The sequence below is a fragment of the Periophthalmus magnuspinnatus genome, chromosome 1 (assembly GCF_009829125.3).
Source record: "Periophthalmus magnuspinnatus isolate fPerMag1 chromosome 1, fPerMag1.2.pri, whole genome shotgun sequence".
In the NCBI taxonomy this organism is placed as follows: domain Eukaryota; kingdom Metazoa; phylum Chordata; class Actinopteri; order Gobiiformes; family Gobiidae; genus Periophthalmus; species Periophthalmus magnuspinnatus.
In genome coordinates, this window is record NC_047126.1 from 18,109,731 (window position 1) to 18,130,332 (window position 20,602).

The 20,602-nt window shown below is 36.4% G+C and overlaps 1 protein-coding gene across 2 annotated transcripts; it reads right to left on the minus strand.

Moving 5' to 3' along the window:
• Positions 1-618: 618 nt before the first annotated feature.
• On the minus strand, positions 619-2,507 carry LOC129456355 (C-X-C motif chemokine 9-like). Of its 2 annotated transcripts, none has more exons than XM_055222774.1 (4): positions 2,373-2,507; positions 2,171-2,282; positions 1,983-2,072; positions 619-1,293 (listed from the first exon to the last, which is right to left on the minus strand). In XM_055222774.1, exons 1-4 carry the CDS (start codon positions 2,443-2,445, stop codon positions 1,233-1,235), a joined length of 336 nt encoding a protein of 111 aa, XP_055078749.1. In that variant the 5' UTR covers positions 2,446-2,507; the 3' UTR covers positions 619-1,232. The 2 variants fall into 2 exon arrangements, with proteins under 2 accessions (XP_055078749.1, XP_055078744.1); XM_055222769.1 differs by having other exon boundaries at positions 623-1,296.
• Between the last annotated feature and the right edge of the window lie 18,095 nt (positions 2,508-20,602).

The following is a 20,602-nucleotide window of genomic DNA, read 5'->3' on the forward strand; positions in this document are numbered from 1 at the left end:
GAAGTTTAAATGGATTTAAATTTAACTTCAGCACACAAAACTGGCCAACTGCGTTTCACCCCATCTGACCTTTATCAGACAAGCTGTTGACATGGCTGCTGTCGGACATTTTTATTTTTATACTTTGCTATTCATGCGTATGAAAAATAATTGAGAATAGATGAGGAAAAAAGCATTGTAACTCAACCCACAAACAATTTTTTGAGTCTAAATTTAATTAAATAGCAGCATTAGCAGCATATCTAACTTTTCATACTTCATTGTTACTGTAAGCCTGGTAGGTACTGTGGAACATTTGGCGATAACATCTCCATGGAGACAAGCTGGTGGCACACTCTGCGTCCGAAAGTTACATAGTGCACCTTTAAATTAAATGTATGGGTTTTGAATGTGAGTGTGTTTTCTCTTTAATTTGTTGAGTGTTGAATTTGTAGAGGATTTCGAGCATCCCAAAGCCCTTCCTGTTGTAACTATCTTTGTTTGTCTAGACTTCGAAGAGTAGATTTGGTACCAACCCCTGTTTTTCTGAGTTTTCCACTTAGTTGAATTCAGCATCGATGAAAAAGAAAATACAATTCAGTATAAACAAAGCATAAACAAAGTTGAAAATTAGTTGTCTCAAAACCACTTTTATTAAAAAGAATGTATGCGTATAAAAAATAAAATGGCCACATTAAGTTGTAAGGGCAAATACAGCAGACCAGCTGCTACTTTGTCTAATGACATTGTGTAACTTTCCCTGCCTATGGATAAGCACAAGAAAACAGTATAGACTACAGTAGCAAATACAATCTTTCAAGACAAATATGTAAAAAAAATAAAAATAAAGAGTGGTTAAAGCTGGTCCGGAAATACACTGCTTACAATGGCTCACTATTAAAAAGTTATAATTCAAAAATGTTATCAAAAACACTTATTTACAGTGCTGCATTTGCATAAATCGTATAAAATATTTGATAATAAATAGCTCTGATAAATAACTATATTCCTTAACATTACAGTGCATTTCAACATGTAGCCTTCACACACAGACTGGCTGCTTTTTAAACACATCTCATGTTTTTTTACTGCTCCAGATGTTAATCATTGTCCTCCCACAAGTTTCCCTCAGGTCCTGTCCCAAAGCGCCCCTTATCCAGACCTCTTCCCCCAACTTCAGGACACTTTTCCGGATACATCTGCCCCAAAAAGGGCCCCTCATGCTGGATATTCTCCCATCACCCCCTGCGCAGTCACTTCTCTGGCTTCTTCTTTCGGTCAATGCACTCATGCTTACGGGTCTCGTTTTTGTTTCTACTAAAAAGAAAAAAGAGAAAGAAAGAGAGAAAGTCACGGGTTAGGCCAGGGATTCATAATGGGAAACATCTGGAATTGTGAGCCATAAAGGACGTTTGTGTTAATCTCATCTGGAGGGATTTCAGCCTTAAAACATGAGTTATATGTTTACTGAAAATTGACAGTTTGGTTTTGGTTTGGCTTTTAAACTGATTTTTGGCTCAATTTCCTTCAAATATTTTCAATCCAGAAGCAAATGTAAAAGCTCATAAGTGGTTTGCAATGTAGATCCAGCAATTCATAAATGCCAAGTAAGAATGCCATAATGGATGGATGCTGCAACCAATTAGTAAGCAGTTAACATCACTAATTATAGAAGGAATAACAACCAAACCATTTTATTTATGTTTACTGTTTGCTCAAATAGCTGATTGGATATATTTATAACCTTTTTTGCGTGTATGTGTGTATTATGGGGTAACTAACAAAGCATTCATAAAACAATGATTACATTTCGGAAAGATTCTTTGTATATATGCAGATAAAAAATGACAAAAACAGTACTATATTGCTGGGTTTTACTAGAAAAAGCTGTTTTATGAAATGATGCAAGTCCATTTTAAATTTGCAAACTAAATACTTTTAAATGTGTCGGATTGGTTGAAAACACTGCATTTAAAATTTGAATAAAGTTCTAAATTACTTACTTTTCCCAACATCTGAAGAAAGCTTTAGCCAACTTTCCATCCGGGCTAAGGCAAAGTTCAGTTGAGTTGTTACCGACAGCTACTGTAACACTAAAAACAATGCAAAAAGACATATTCAAAACTATGTTCAAAAACTCTAAATTCATAAAAGATTTGTTCAGAAATTTGTCATGCATTGGTTTACTTACACAAGTTCAGGTTTATCACAACCCGACCGTCTCTCTATAACTTTAAAATCTGTTATGTTGGTTGCATATTTCACACTTTTTGCACAAGTGCAACGCATTTGGATACTTTGGGCTATAAAAACAAAATAGCAAAGTGTTATTAGTCAGTATAGCGTTGTTATAAAGTAAAAAAAAAAAATACTATGAAGTGTTTAAAACTTACCTTGGTAGATTTGAACCCAAACTCCAGCCAATGCAGCCAGGAAAAATGCAAGTCTTGTCATTGGAACAGACATGTTTGACCACAGTCCACAGATGGATAGAGGAGGCTATAGATCTTCTTAAGCCAGTGAGAGTGGAATGATGCTATGCTAAGAGTTACATCTCCTTTTATACGAAGTAGGGGATGGGTTTGACCAGATTCCCGGCTGTTTCCCGTCAAGCCAAACCTGCGCAGAGGGAGCATTCTTTGGAATTTCCACACTCGGGACAGAATCAGGAATGCAAGCAGAGGAGCGATTCACACAGTGCAGAATTTGAATATTTAGCCTTGTTTAAGATGACTTGGCTTCAGAATAGTGATCTAATCTTGGTGTATTGGAAAAGTTGGACTAGCACTGTATAATAACTAGGTAGTCTTAATAAAACATGAAATTGATTTATAATGAAAATTTTTTTTTAAGCATGATTCAGACTTAGTAACTGCTTAATTAATGCTCTAACCCTCACTTCTAGCCTCAACTCCTTAATTATTAACACTATATTTTTATTATCATTGTTTATATCGACTATTATTATTTGCTGTTTTATGTTGTACCATATTGCCAAAGCAAGTTTGTGAATGTTAATCATCGTCACTGGCAGTAAGAACTTTTCTGATTTTGAAACAAGCTAAATCATCAAGTTAATACCTCTTTAGTCAAAACTACTCAATATTGGGAAGTCAAAATTTAGTTGTTTGCAGTGCACAGGAGCTCGGTGAAAGTTTAAAGATAGCAGTAGCTTCCTGGCTGGGTGAGTTTCCCGCAGGGAGAGTGTAAACATCGTGACTCATAATGAGAAAAGTTGGAGAGATGATTGTGTCCGAACATGTTCAGGAAGACACACTCACACTGAACTCCAGGAACATGTGAGCCAGCAGTGCACAGACAGGGGGCTGGAGGAAGGGACTGTCAGACCAGATAGAATACAACTATTAATCTCACAGATGAGAAATTGACTTGGCATAGCAGCTCTTACTGAATAATGTGAAGATATTAGGATTGGAACTTATGATCAATATAGAAGAATGAGAATTACGTTTATTCATCCATTCACAGAAATGATTTTCATTACAGACATGCAGCTGACTAGTCAAAGTTATAGAGCTATAGAAATAAGAATATTAAAATTAAGTATTGGTATTCCACAAAAAATGCAATTATATTATATCAACTAAGCCACTGGAGAAAAGAAAACAAACTTACAATATAAGTCATAAATGAGTTACATCTGTAGTATTTTACAACAGAGATAATGTACTGAAGATTGTACAAGGGAAACTTATACTAATGATGTACAAACTACTTCAGACTGACATTACACACCCTTAAGCATGGGACAATATTGAAATTAGGTGTCATGGTTATCATAACCAAAATAAGTGCCATTAACCATAATATCACAATAATGATTACAATTTCTGACAGTATAAAGTTGTTATGGAAATACGAGGTGTCATGTACTGAAACATTAGAAATCATGAACAAGTTCCAAGTGTAAACAACTATTATATACTGCCTGGCCATAAAAAAGTCGGCACCAAAAAAAAAAAGGTCACACACTCTATTTCATCGGACCATCTTTAGCTTTGATTACAGCACGCATTCGCTGTTTCATTGTTTCGATTTCGCTTCTGCAATGTCACAAGATTATTTTTATTAATTTTTCACCAAGATGTTGCATTGATGATGGTCGACACAAAGTCTCACACAAAGCCTTCTCCAGCACATCCCAAAGATTCTCAATGGAGTTAAGGTCTGGACTCTGTGGTGGACAATCCATGTGTGAAAATGATCATGCTCCTGAATCACTCTTTCACAATTTTAGCCCAATGAATCCTGGCACTGTCATCTTGGAATATGCCCATCAGGGAAGAAAAAATCCATTGATGGAATAACCTGGTCATTCAGTATATTCAGGTGTCAGCTGACCTCATTCTTTGAGCACAAACTGTTGCTGAGCCTAGACCTGACCAACTGCAGTAACCCCAACCTATTTGCTTAGTTAAATCCAGGTGGCAACTTCTTTTTTTGGCCAGACAGTGTATAACTGTTATTTGCTGTAAGCGAAAACAACATTGGTCCAGAAGAAAACATCACAGTAAAGTGCACATCTGGTGATATGTAAAGTGATGATTATCTTTGCAATTACCACAATTATCAACATTAATGTTTTGTTCATTTTATGCCGTTAGACTGTCTCATCACCACAGTCACACTGACACACCAGTTTATGTGTGTTGCTCAAAGACACGTCATAATTATCAACCCACAAGTCATTTTTTTTGAATGAAAGCTACAATTAAGCTATAGACTTAGTATGATATGATTATAACATTATTACAGTTGTTTTCCCACAACATAGAAAGTACAAATTCATGATATCAGTGACATGAAATTATGATGTTGATAACAGCAAGATAAAACAGATCCTCTATCAGTTATATTTCCAGGCACTTTCAATCATGTCTGATGGGATTTGTGCAAAAGACAATGACATTTACAGTTAAACATTTAAAACTGAATGACAGCTTTAGTTTACCTTGATGAACTTCACTGTGTGTGTTTGATTATAAGTATTTTTCAGGCCAAACTTTTATCCATGCAAGAACAGCCAATAAAACTGCATGAGTAATACGTGTTCATTGCACAACACATTTCTTTGACGCAAGCTTATTGGCATTTTGACAAGTCACCACCATGAAGGCACCAAAGCTGATATATTTTATGGTAGATTTAATTCTAATCTAATCTAGAGAATTTCTAATAATGAAACCATATAGGGGGCATATTTTGGCTATAATTTTATACAGGTTAAAAAAAAAAGTTGAATATAAGTATAAGTTTTTGAAATGGCAATGCTTAAAGGTGCACTGTGTAACTTTTATGGTGGAGGGTCAGCCTCATGCTTGGCTCCATGCATGTTGTTGCTTTGTCTGGAATTTTGTAAAGTTTTACATTAAAGGGCCCGTATTACGCTATTTTCTGATCTATGTTATAATGTTGTTTCCTCATCACAAACAGACCTGGACACACAACACACAAATCCTGCATATTCAGGCTGAGTTTACTCCACCTTGTGATGTCATGTGGCAATACAGGAAGTGCTCCACTGTGTTTTTAAACTCCATACACTTTCACTAGAATCATTTGGATGATTTTAGCCTTGGAATTGCCCGTCTCTACCTAAATAAAGACAAAAGATAGCTGTTAACTTGAAAACTAGCACTTTCTTTCTTTCTTTCTTTATTCTTTATTTGACAAATCGGTACAAGGTGGAACAGAGCATTTTGAGCTTTGGAGATGTAGACAGACTAATAATAAAGGATAACTCAAACATGTGAATGAAAGAAAACACAACTCTAGGTATGTTTTGGTGAGTTAATATTAAAACATTAAAACTCACAAGAGTCAGTTTTGTGTTAAATGGAACTTTTAAATGCATCTGTTTCCATGGATACAAACAGGTTATGCCACAAGAGCATTTCATGCCATACTGTGAACAGTGGAGGCAATAGGGATGAACCCCCACCAAGTTAGTTTATCTTTAAGAAGTTGTGAAACTTTGTAAAATACATTGATGTTGCAACAATTATGCTAATCTATCTATGAGTCAGGTCACTTATCACAAATTGGTTCATTAATCCTTATTTTTCTCTGTAATAGCTCTAACTTGATGTGACTATATGGAAAAATGTTTGAAGTGAACTTTCTCTTTTGTTGTTGATTCTGTGTAATTGCGCAGCATTCCTCTGCACTTGGTAATTCAGGGAGAAAGCCACTTTGAAAATGAGACCTTGTGGAACTAGGTCACCACAGACACACTTGTTTGTCTACTGCATGTGAATAATGTGAGCAGAATGGTCGGAATAAGTGATGAGTAAACCACAGATTCCTGTATTTACTGCAGTGGAATGTCACACTGACCACATGCAAATAAACAGTTGGTAAGCCATAAATTATTATACGTTTTTATTATAAACAAAATACCTGATATTCAAAGTTTGCATCGATTAAAAAGTACATTCACAAAACAAACTCATTTACAAAAACCTCAAAGTTAAACTAAGACATAATAATGGGTTGATGAGTTTGATAGGCGTCCTGTGTGTATTTAAAACTGTTGCAAGCTTCTGTGGCATGTCAGATCTTGCACATGAATTTTTCTTTAACGTGGGAGAGTTACCGTTTCTCAGAATTAAACAACACATCTCTGCCAGAGGATGAAGGCCTGTCAGTGAGGGACAGTAGTCATTAAGTAGTTTGGACAAGTGTTGAAAACTGTTAAGAGAGCGTTACAAGATGATAAGAGAGGACGCTAAACCTAAACACATTATTTATTTCCTTAAACAGATTTTTTATGAATGGTTGGCTCGAGCTCAGAAGCTAAGTAGGGTTGGGCTTGGTTAGCACTTGGATGGGAGACTGCAGGGGATTCCAGGTGCCACAACGGGGTAGCTACAGTCCTGAGACAAGACACTTCACCTACCTTTGCCAAGTATGAATGTGGTGTGTAAAAATTAGTAAGAAGTCTCAAAGTACACGTTTAGATTTGAGAATGACATTGTTCTGTTTCTACTAACTCATCACTATTCAGAGTTTACTGTATATCATCCTTCTGTACTGCTGCCCTGGGACTGACTGATGAAAGCATGCCAATCTGCAACAGACTCTCTACAATACCTCCAGGCTCCTTTTTTTTTTTTTTTTTTTTTTTTTTCCTTGTCTTAGATTAAGGTAATGTTTAATTGTCCCAAGATCTTGATCTCGGCTTGATCAGGACTACAGTACTCTGTGGAGGATTCATCATATAGTAAATGCTAATACAATCACATTTTTATATATTTTCCATATATATTTTAAGGCCCTCAATACTCAAAATGGTTTACATCAAGGACCCACTCACCCACACAACATCATACACCAGTGTTAAGTGTCTTGCCCAAGGACACAACAACAGGATTCATCTGTGGAAGCTGGCATCCCACCGCCAACCAGTGGTTCAGTAGATCTGATCTGATGTCGAGAGTGGGATTTGAACCGCCAACCTTTGGATCTACCCACTACCGCTACCCATTCAGCCTTCTGTTATGGGAGGACCACTCTACGTGACTGAGCCCATGTAAAAATGACATAATTTGCAGCAAACAAAAGTGGTAATATGCAATAATCGCCAACCATAGCACATTGCACAGTCCCATTAAAGCCTTTATTGTCCACTTGGCAACACAATAATAACTATATAACATGGTCATAACACAGTGAAGTAAGGACTACTTTGCCAACGCTGTATTATGGCATTAAAAGGAAATAAATAAAATATGTTTGGAGTCATGGAAAGTTAAGCAATACCAACGGAGCAGATCTGAAATACCTCACTTAATGTGTCCAAGCCGTGGGATCAATAAAGCTGTTCTCATTACAGACAGAGACATTCTTGACTCACTCGTCTCTGTTGTATTTCACATCAGTGACAAAAAGCAAAAGTACCACTCTAATTTACTCCAGACTGCAGGTTCACGGTTAGTTTTATTCCAAACTCAATACAATAGTGCTGCATACAATACCCTGCCTCCCATTATGATTATAGCATTTCCAATTTTATGTATCTGTTTAACCTCAGCAGTTTACAGTGACGTGGGGTGAGTTACTCGAATTAGGTTAATTTATTCAACCTCTTCTGCTTATTATGACTGTGGGCCTCAAATGGAGTTGGTAGTTAGGGTGGTGTAGAATCACAGTGACCCTCAAGTCATAAGTTTAGAGGTTCTTTCCCAGAATTTGAATTTGTATGAATGCATTCTTTGACTTATGGCTGATATGGAGGAGTGAAGCTTGCACAATTTGCTTGCAAGCTCCCTTTTAAATTTGCTTTTAATCATCGGCTGTGAATAAGGAATGGACAAATAAACTTCAAAGGTGCATTGTGTAACTGTTCTAGTGGAGGGTCAGTCTGCATGCTTTTCCTGTAACCTTTCACTGTAAGGTATTAAACATATCTTGCATTTAATCAATTAGCGTGTCTCAAAAATAGCTTGAAAAACATGCGTTCTGTGAGCAAAGTCCCCTCTCCATAGAAATGAATGTAACTTGACCTGGAGACGTTCCCTGCGTGTCTCCATGAAACAGAAAGCTAATGTCCCCTCTACCAGAGAAGTTACAAATTCTTCCAGTAACGTTTTGGGAATTTTACTTTCAGAACCAGATGTGCCCACCCATTGTTGAGTTGCAGAGAGTTAGGACTTAGGATCTTCTCCGTTGTAACTGCCAGATGATCATCACAACAATTTTTATTTCCTTCTTGTTTTCTTGTTCTTCTGCAGCTAAATATCATATGAATTGCGTCAGGCTTTTGGTAACAGCTCAACCCCATAGAAAGTAAACACACATGTATTGAGTTTGAACTACTCTTTTGTCTCTTTTGGAGATCAGGTTTTTATTGCATTTCACTGCTGGACAAGGTTTTACTACTAACCACAAGTTATGCTACATTCACAGTTCATTAAAAGATTTTGCTGGATAAATACATGTGCTCAAGCTGCAAAGATATCTTATAGTTTAATCCCAAATAATAATGCTGCATTAAAAAGACCATTGTAGTGTATATTTTTCTTTCGTTTTTATATATTCTTGCATAATCGTGCCTGTATTTGTGCAGTGAGCCACAGCAGTCGGAGCTCAGGGCTGAGGTCATATCAACAGAACAGTTCTCGGTGTCAAACATTCAAACATTATTAATGGACCATGTTGTATTTTCAGAAACATGAGAATTCAACCTTAAAATCTTTCCTGTTCCCTCTGTAACAGATGGCACGTTTGGACAAGAGTTTGCCAGATTTCAAAACTGTAATAAAACTGTACTTTCCCCCCATTTTTGCACATTTTATATAGATAATGCCATGCCGTGGAATATTCTAAGCAAAGTAATAACATTTCCATGGACACAATGTGGTGGACCCTCAATTTCCAGGGTCTTCATGCAACATATTATCCAATTTGGACATTTTTCAAATCTAGACAGAATGGACAACGCAATAGCTTTATTACAATGTAGCTGTTCATTACTTTAACTGTCATTCAGTCAACAATGTACAAATATTTACAAATGTTTAAACTTTGTCTGATTCTAGGCTTGATCTATGAAGTCTATGAAATGATACAACCTGATTTTTACTGTCTTAAAAGCACATAAAAAAACAGAACTAGTTTAAACAATTCGCAGTGGTCCTAAGTTATTTCTCACTTGCCTAATGCATTCCAAGCATCCTAATTATTTACCACATGTGTTTATAAGAGCTTTCCAAAACTTTCACAGACCATAACAAGAACCAGCATGTTAACTGCACACTTTCTGCTTCTCCAAAAATACAACGCCTTATATTTAGTTGCACACAGCACACAGTGAACTTATTTTGATCTGTAGAGCTGCTATTTACCGTAACTATATGGAAAAGATGGTGTACAGGCCCTTGTGGTTGTACTGTACTGAATATCTCATACAATGCCAGCCCTGTAACTAGCAAGTCATTTTCCTGAGCAAACTTGGTAAGTACCTAACCAAAAATCCCATTTGCAACTCCAATGGCATAACATCTAGATACGGCTCTGCTTTTCATTTGTTTGCCAGTGACAACACTTGTTTGGACTACGTGAGATTTTTCCATTGTAAAACCACAAATGTCAACCACCCAAACTTGAGATGTTGTCATGTAACATCATTTACTGAAAAGAAGACCTATTATGTAAAATGACTTTTTGGAGCTCTTAACTATTCATGGTCATTTTGGTACAAATGAAAAAAATCTGCTACTTGTTAGCTTCTGTGATCTGCAGATATCCACAGGAGGGGTCAAAGGCTGCTCTTTGGCTCTTTGTTGTGATGATGTTTACGACCACGTCAGATCCCACTGGGCACAAACTCGTTTTAGAGTCTTCCACTTGCTGGTCTCCATGAAGATATTATTGCTTTGCTTAGGATGTTCCACAGTTTGGCATTAAACTTGTCAATCTCCTTTTAGACAGACAGGTGACGACACTAGGCCCTGTTACAAGTCAGATTTGTGGAGAGGCGCGCCCCTCCTCACACTGAGAATGCATGTTTCACAGTGTATGTTTAGCAATACACCTGCTATGCCTGTAATTGAATAAATGCAAGGTATATGAATTCAATGTCATTCTGTGGAACAGTCCAGAGAAAGCAATAACATCTCCATGGAGACTTCACCAGAAAAGTTGCATAGTACACCTTTAATGTGCATTGTGGAAATTGTGTTTAGTTTTACTGATTACATAAAGGTTTTGTACTTGTTAATCTTTCAAATATACGCAGTTTTAATAATGTCTTGATAAATGTGGATTTGTTCAAACTGAGTTTACACAATCCTTTCACATGTCGAGGGCCTTCTGTTTATCCAACTCAGCGTTCCTGGAGGAATTACAGGCCTCAGCCAAATCTGTTTTATATCAGCTGCGGCGCACACAGACCTGAGTCCACTGCACTTGGGTTTAATGAGATCTAAGCTGAAGATTTGTGTCCTTCTACTTCACTGTGTGGAGACCTGTGTGTTTCAGTCATCGTCTCTTGTCCTGGTTTGATCCTGGTTTAGTCTTGACACAGACTTGATTTGGCAGTTTAGTCCCAGTATTGATGTGGTTTTGAAAGTGTGGCTTTAAGCAACACTTTCTTTTTTCATCAATCAACTAAACAAAATTAAAATCACTCTGTTGCAACACTTTGCCTGTGCATGAATGTGATGAGTGAAAGAGTGATCTTGAAAAGTAAAAAAAGTCAAAAGTTATATAATACTGCATATACAAGCCAGATTACTTTTTCACTGTCCAGTTACTTTATATACACGACACAATACAAGTTTCCACATGAACACACAGTTTACCATTTGTATGTTAAACAAATCTTCATTGAGCATCTTCATACCTTTAATTTAAGGGAGTTATTTTAACGTTAAAAACACAGCATGTAACACATAGTAGGTTAAAGCCGTACTTTGGAACATTCTCCAAGCTTTATGTTTTATGTCATATTGTGGAAAATTATTTATTAATTTGAATATTTCAGGTGTGAGGAGGAGAGAAGAGGAGTCCCTTCTCCAGGTTCAAAAAGAGTCAGGTTTGTGGAGATGCAAGCCTGCTCAGATTAAGGACAAATGTTTTTTTGCAATAAGTGCAACCAAAATAAAAATAAAATAAAATATATGCTTTTGATTTAGTCTATATTTGTGAAAAACTTACATACTGTGCCTTTAAGTACTTTATTGGTACATTGTTTACCTTGAAAAGTCATGTTTTTGCTTCTTTCCAATGTAAAATCTGTCTCAAATCTGACCGTAACAACATTTGGCTGAGTTTCCACTTCCCATAAATGATGTGCCTTATGCATTTTTCCAGTGAACAGCTATATGACGGTCTGTGTGTTGCTCAATATAAGAAAACATTTGGACAGCATTTCCAGACATCCGCCACATCCAAAATGTGCCTTCTTTTCTTATCACTGGCCCAGACGTTAGATCAAACCAAAAGTATTCAAGTATTCATTTACAAGTTATACACTGCAGCAGATTATGGATTAAAATCTTCTACATAAATAAACTAATTTACCTTTTTTAACATACTAAGCATAAGTACTATAGAGCCACATCAGCCCATTTGATGTTATAATGTGTTTAATGCAGATTTATTTACATTTAACAGAAATGAAACTTAAAACCACATGGCTCATTTACATAAACTATAAGCCTGAAAAAACTGCTGGCTCCTTGTGTGGCTGATGGGGTCAGCTGCTGTCAGACTAAAGGACAGGATTCAGTGTAATATAGTTGTTCTTTCTGTGACAGAGGGTTGTGAGTCTGAAGAATATGTAGTCTAACCTGCTCTGCTCTTGTGCTCGTATTGTGTTGGAGGTGGCTCATAGGTAAACTTTTCAGAGATCATAAGTGTGCAGGTTTAACACAGCTCTTTATTCAACAGCAGTCATTTCACTCATCTAGTCACTTTATTTATGTACGCTACCGTTGTGATGAAAACACTGAATGTAGAGAAAGTTTAAATATAATTCTCATTACACTCAGCGCAGTAGTGGAGGAAGGCGCATGTGTAGTATCTGTTGTTCCCGCTGCTGGTTAGGAGGATTTGGATCTACCAAAACCAGTGAGAGCTCCTTCTCCTCACTGCTCCTCACCCCTCCTTGGTCCTTATTGTTGACCTGATGACGTAGGAAAAAGGAATTTGTCCCCCCTCCCTCTCCCGCTCCAGACCCCCCATCCCTCCTTCCCCCTCCTCCTCCACATCCCTCTCTCTCCCTCCCCCTCCTCCTCCACATTTTCATTGGAGCGAATTTCATTGCAGTCTGCCAAGTCCCAGCTGGAGATCGTTTCCACATATTAGCTGTGTTTAGGGGAAAGCGAAACTTAAGGAGTTGTTGCAAAAAAAAAAAAAAAAAAAAAAAAACATGTTGAAAAGGGAAAAGGATAATAAGTTTTAGACACTCAAAACATGTGAACAGGTCATGTATTTAGACGGTCTGTTCTGGTGATGTCTAAACAGGCCCGGGGGGAACATATTACCCCAGTGCAGGCCACCCTCTGTTGGTTACCTGTCAATTTTAGAATCCATTTTCCCACCTTACTTGACAGCGCTCCTACAGCCGCACACGCCCAGTCGAGCTCTGAGGTCAGTGGTCCAGCTACTCCCCTCTCCTGTCTCCCTCGCTCCAGACTGACCTCCAGATAAGACAAGACCTTCTCTGTGATCTTTGGTCTATCTTTAGCAGAGCACTAGTGTCTGAGGAGTCCTGATGGTTAAAGTCTGCTGAAGACACTACTATTTGCACAAGTGGTATTATTTTGAGCCTAAATCTGTCTTAAACCTGTTTTTTCTTGCTATTTTCTTGCGTATTGTGCATTGGGGTTTATTGTTGTATGTGAAGCACTTTGGTGAACTGTGGCTGTTTTTAAATGTGCTATACAAATAAACTTGACTTGATTTGATTTCTTTTCATCCAGCCATTTTTAAATATATTTCTAAAGTGTCGTGTACATGTATCCTTCACATAAACTGCAGCCATTTTAAGAAGGGTAGATCTGAATTTAACAACAGCTCTCAAATAGGACTAAAAACAATTATATAAGGCTATCACTCATGTCTCCATTGACTCCATTAAAACTTTACATTTATATTTTCCACAAAACTGTGTCTAACTTACTTGTACTAGTACTTTTGTTCTGCTGTGCCTGTAGTGTAATGCCTTTTGAAAACTACAATTGCTAATATGCAAACAGTCATAATATAACGTTATATGAGATGGGGGAGAAATATAACAGAAAATCCACAGTTTTAGTGACTCTGACAAACAGTAATATAATAATATAAATGAATAATGCATCTGTGGCAGCAACAATTCACTCGTATTAGTTTTAAATGCACACTCCTTCAATCTGTCTGAAAACACTCAAGATGATGATGAAAAAGAAATGGAAGAAGATGATGAAGAAGAAGAAAATGATGAAGAAGATGATGAAAAAGAAGTAGAAGAAGAAGAAGATGATGATGATGATGATGATGATGATGAAGAAGAAGAAAAAGATGAAGAAAAAGTAGAAAAAGAAGTAGAAAAAGAAAAAATGCCGTATAATATTCTAAGCAAAGTAATAACATCTGAAGGCTTCTAAATAGATCATATTTACAAATGAAACTTAATGAATTAACTACTTCATGAATACTTTAACTCTTAATTCCTCAGTGAGTAAGCCTGAGTTGCTGTTATATGAACTATTTGCTCTTCATGAATTAAGTCTTGGTTCATGCTAAAGCTCATAAAGGTGTAGTTACCGTAGTGGTACTGTAGACCCTTATATTATATTATTGCATCATACTATTTCATACAGCTTAGGAAAAACTACAACAGAATGTATGTGGGCAAAATGTTACACGAGTGAATGAATTGATTTCAACAGAAAAATGGGCAGAAACATGAACATGTTGGGGCATACTACTACATACCAAATATTATATTGAATCTTTAATTATTTTTTGACATTTTGGCTTAAAAATGTCACTGTCTTTCTTCTAAAAAGGTATTTTCATATGTGTTTTAGTCCAGTTAATGATTATGAGGATCAAAATACAACTACGATTATTTTTATAGTCGACTAGTCACGATTAGTCCATTAACCGTTGTGGCCCTATCTCTGTCCATGGTTTTCAAAGTGATTAAAATCTTGACCGTTGCCATAGAGAATATCAATGTAAATCTAAATCATGTATCTTTTGAATGGGAAAAATCTTCAAAATGTTGAATATAACAAGAAACTAAACTTCATGAACACACAAGTCGTAAGCTATGTGGAAACTGAACTTACAGCTTTCTTACTGTAAACCACTGCACAGCACATTTCAAACTTTTACCCCTATTTGGACATGGATGTTACACAACAAAGCACTGGTCATTTATTTTGGCTCAGAGTTCTCCAGATTATCCAGACGCCACATGGGAATAATCACTGTTTGCTTGTAGTTATTCTGTAGCTCCTTGTAATTTCTAACAAAGTTCAGAGCCCTGCGAATACTGACTGTCCTACGAGTGTGTCCATAACATTCTGGTTTAAATATCTGGATGCCCTCCCGGTGAGAGTGAGGGACACGTCAGACACTTCTATGGGCGTATTGGCTGCGTTGGTCCCGGGGCAGTGGAACACAAGGGAGCAGGGGGGCGCTGCTCTTGTTACCCAGTGATGGTGGCCTCTGAGTGGGCCGTGGAGGGGGTAGCAGGGCTGGGGGGGCAGGGAAAGTTCTCTAATGGAGTCCTTGTATCTGTCTATGCCAACGCCGGGACTGTCCAGGTCTTCTTCATCCAAGTCGAGTTCTTGGGTTTCATTGATGGTTGGGAGGCGGTCCACACATGAGAGGAGGTATCGGGACTTCATCCTATAGAAAAAAAGTCGATTGACAAAAGTGAGGCTAAGTAAGTCGTAGGGCACAATTGGCACAAAGTAATTTAAAGTATAGTAAGTCATTAAAACAAATCTAGTTGTTGACACTATATAAAATTGTATGGATTTGTACGTGACCATGACAGCAGAGTATGTCCTACTATTTAGGAGTAGAGCTGTGCAATGATTAGCTTGGGTCTTTTTTAAGAGGTCTACAGCCAATCCTCCTCCCATGTCAGTGATTTGGAGCTTAGAGGAAGTAGTTCAGCTATTTTGGTGTTAAATAGCACTTGAAAGCCCATAATTTATTCTTTGTGATACATTTTTGTCATATTTCCCGCACATTAAACGACCCGTATTGCTCTATTTCCTGATCTAAGCTATAATGTTGCTTCCTCATCGCAAACATACCTGGAGTTGTGTTTTGTTTCATTCGCACATGTTTAGCACACAAACCTTGAATATTTTGGCCGAGTTCTTCTTCTCAAACAGAAAACACTCTATTCCACCTTGTGATGTCATGTGATAATACAGGAAGTGTGTGTTTTTAAACTCCATTCACTTTCACTGGAATCATTTAGATAATTTTAGCCCTGGAACTTCCAATCTCTACTGAATAAAATATAAAATGTAGCTGCGAAAACTACCACTTCATGACATCATAAGGTGGAACAGAGCATTTTGAGCTTTGGAGATGTGGAGAGTAAAAAACACAACACCAGGTATGTTTTAGAGGAGGAAACAGCATTACAACATGGCTTAAAGTTAGTCAAGTTACGTAGTAAGTCCTAATTCACAACTTTGGCAATGTCAGGATTAGAATTTAGACTCATTAAAACAACTTATTTTACAGAATAATGAAACATGTAAAACTCACCTTTACCTGCTCCTTGTGTCCAGTTCCTCTAGTGTCTCTTTCCTCCTCTGCCCTGCTCCTGTCTCAGTCTTCGCATGTTAATACGACCCAGATTGAGCTGACCGGGCTGAATATAGCCCATGGGCCGCCTCAGGTTAAGCCCTTACGTGATTAAAGTAGCTGCTTTTGTACCAGTGGAAAGTTGGCCAAGTGGTGTTTAGTGATAGTGTGACAGACAAAACAACAAGTGACATTATGTAAATACACAGGTAAGAAATGACTAAGCACAGGGTTTTAAATTGTTTACTTTACCACTACAGAAAATATTTAGTGGGTTTAAACTTGTACTGGGAAATGTGTAACCAAAATAATATGCTCCTTATCTTTCTCTTTTGTTTCTTTTCATCTAACAGACCATGCTATTTGTGACAACGAAAGCTGGAAAGAGTCACAGCAACGTCCCAGGACTCAGATGATGTCAACCACATACCTCTTATTTGGTGGAACAGTGAGATATTACTGTAAACCTTAGGAAAAACTACAACACAACATATACGGCCACCCGGACACACGCCAAACTGTTACACAAGAGAATAAGTAGAGTTCAATGGAAAAACAGGTAGCAACGTGTTTGGGAATACTACTACATACTGAATATTATACTGAATCGTTACTTAGACATTTTGGCTTTATAACGTCACTGTCTACGATTATTTTTATATTGGACTAGTCATGATTAGTCCATTAACTGTTGCAGCCCTATGTTAAAAATGTGGACTGTTGTCATAGCGAATAGCAATATATCTTTTGAATGGGAAAAATCTTTAAAATGTAAAATATAACAAAAAACTAAACTCCACGAACACACAAAAGTCCTAAGAAATCAGTGAATTGAACCTACAACTTTCATATTGTAAACTACATTTATCTCTCTTTGGACACGGATGTTAAACAAAAAGCGTTGGTCATTTATTTTGGCGCAGTGTTCTCCAGAGTTCACTGAAAAAAATAAATAAATAAATAAAAATTCACATGGGAATAATTGCTGTGTTTGCTTGAAGAACTAACCACTTTCAGTTTGCTTCTGTTTTTCAAATTTCCAAAGAAAAGTCTGAACACACAACATAATGCAGCTGGTGTTATGTGGTTGTTCGAAAAAGTACCCAAAAATTGTACATAATTAAGTGTACTGTTACTTAAAGTGGTTAAAGAAATGACTCTAAACTATTCAGGTAAAGTACTCAACTAAGATTATACTTTTTTTTTCTCAACATCTTTATAATTTGATGTTAGTGAAATTACAAGGACAAACTATGAAAGGCCAATATTAATTTTTTCTGATCTATGTTATAATGTTGTTTCCTCATCAATACAAAACATCAAAACATATCTGGAGTTTTGTTTTGTTTCAACACTCTGTTCCACTTTGTGATGTCATGTGGTAATACAGGAAGTGTTTAAACTCCATACACCTTCACTAGAATCATTTGGATGATTTCCAATCTCTACTGAACTAAAGGTGAAAGGAGCTGTTAACTTGAAAACTACACGACATCACAAGGAACAGAGCATTTAGAGAACAGAACACAAGTATCCATTTTGTGTAACATAAGACCTTTAAATTAAAATCTTAAAATCTGGTATTTTCAAAGCGTAGACACAATAAGAGCACTGTGTTCCATTGGTGCCCTGTTCAAATACAGAAAAATACAAACAATGCATGTATATTATATCTCCATAATCTACAAAACGAAAGGTGCTTGAACTATTTATTTTCTGTAATTCAATGGGACACAAGATTTGTTTCTGTAATAAAATAATATTTTTGATTTTAAACTGTTAATTAATTTTGAGGTATTTTTTAAAGGACACAGTTTTGTCAAGGCAAAACCCAAGATATCTATAAAGTAGGTGGTCACTATTTTAATGAGCGCACCATTTATAAAGATTTGTAGCTTGCACATTACTTGAATAATTTTTTGAGGAAAAAAACTTCTTGCTGCAGTTTTAGGGAGGGAGCACTTGCATACATCATCTGCATATAAATGTATGTGACTTTTCTCTTAAATTGCCACCGATGGCATTAATAGATACAGTAAAATGTAGTGGGCCCAAAAGTGAACCTTGGGGCACTCCTTTGCTTAAAGTAAAAATAATAATAATAATAATTTAAACCCATCGGCTACTACTGTCTGGGTTCTGTTTGAAAGATCATTTTTGAACCAATTAGATGTTGTCAAATCTAATATGCCTCAGACACTTCAAGAGGATTTTATGATCCACAGAATCAAAGCTTTAGTTAAATCAATAAACAGAGCTGCGCAATCTTGTATCATCAAGTTTTGTACAAATGTAATTTTACATTTTTGTGGTTTCAGTGGCAGTACTACGCCCTTTTCTGAAACCCAAATTATAAGACTTCAAAATGGAGCATTTATTTAAATAAATTGTAACTTGATTTGCAACTAACTTTTCAAAACCTTTTACAAGACAAGGTAATTTAGATACTGGCTGGAAATTATTTACATTTTTAGTTGTCTCAACTTTATGTACAGGCAAAACATGTGCAATTTCCATAATTATGATATAATTTCATTTGAATCGATAAATTAAAAATATGTTATAGAGGTTGAATTAAATACAGGGCCGCTCATCAGCTCCCATGGACGTCTTTGGGTCTAAGGAACAGTGTCCATTTAAGACCTCCATGTAAATCTGAAGCAGTGCTGGAAGGAACACAACTCTTTTCAATTTTTTTTCATTTGACATACTCACAGTGGAATGAGTAACCAAAACTTTTACTCAGAAAGACTACTGTTACACTGTGAAATACATCACTCAATTAGGAATAAAAGTGTAGTGTCTGAAGACTCCTCTGAGAAGTACTTTTGCAGGTATTAGAGCTGATCATTATAGAGATCTCATAGTTTGTGGGAGAATTGTGATGAAGTTTGTTTTGTTGTTTTGACATTTGACATTACCATTGTTGTTCCCTAAAGTGATTAAGTGAAAGCATGCCACAACTATTTTTAAAACCAAAAAGCAAAACATTTTTTCATGGGAAAGACTATTTTAAATCTAATCCATTTTCTATTCACTTTGTATGTGTCGCTCTGGAGAAAGGGAGAGTTAAATGTACTGGAGCACTGGCAGATAGGGTTTTACAGTTTTTCTAATGCTTTGGTGCAATTTCCAGATCAAAATAGAATTTTTCGAAGCTTTAAACACATTCCTCAAAACAATTCATACAAACATCAAAATCCAAAATAGCTCTCAGTGAACACATCAGAACATCCCTCAGAATGCACAGACCTCTGAGCAGCGTCTATGATGATTTCACTATCAAAATGATTCACTGAGTTTTCAGATTATGTATGGACGAAATATGAGGCTCATGTGTGAAATATGTTTCAGGACATGATTTGTAAATGTTTACAATATCATTTGACACTTTCCACTCTTATCTGATCAGTATAAATGACTCATCTGTGATGTATTTTGTATAATTCTCATATAAGTTTAATATAATTCTCTCTCCATCAAACTGTCAGGAGCAGCTTAAGCAGCCTATAATGAATTTTGAACACTCCCATAAAATCAGACTGCAAACAATTGTACAAAATCGTTTGAAACACTGCAACAACATATTTGCTCTTTGGAAAAACAAACAAGAAACTGGCCTAATGATTTACAAAAGTAACTGAAAGATTTGAAGGTTGAACAAATGGTTTTGAAAATCTCAGTTCTGATCCGAAAAATGTTCCAATACAATTGGCAAAGACTGTAGCAAATTTCACTTTTGTTTAGGGACTGTTGTGACTGTGCAATGCCCCCTACTGAAAGAAGGTCAGTATTACACATTATTTTGAACACTTCATTTTCGGGCTCATGAGAAGTAAAATGTATTATTAACAGTGACAAACTTGCACAACAAGTAATTTGAAACTATTTCAAAGTATGAACCTGTTGAATATTGTATATCAACATTCATGTCATTATTTTAATCTCAAAGTATTGAGATTTTAAACATTTGCCAGATTTTGCATCAAAACCAGATGATGATCCAGACCCAAATGGTTTAAATCTCCATCACTATAATTCTTAAGATTCCTATGGTGTGGTGTTTGGTGGGGGTTGGGTGCCTTTAATAGTCCATATTATGGCATTAAGTGTATATTATGTTTAATAAATGACAGGTGTTTTATTATTTTTTTTAAAAGCAGGGACTCCTCTCCACAGACCTGACCCATAACTTGGCCTTGTGATGTCACTGACTCGTCGGCAAGGAGACAAAGATGTTAAATGGGTGTGTGGGAATCATTTAAATTCTCTATGTAAAGCACTTTCGGTTATATGCAATTTATGAAAAATACTTTTAAATAAAGTTTGTTCG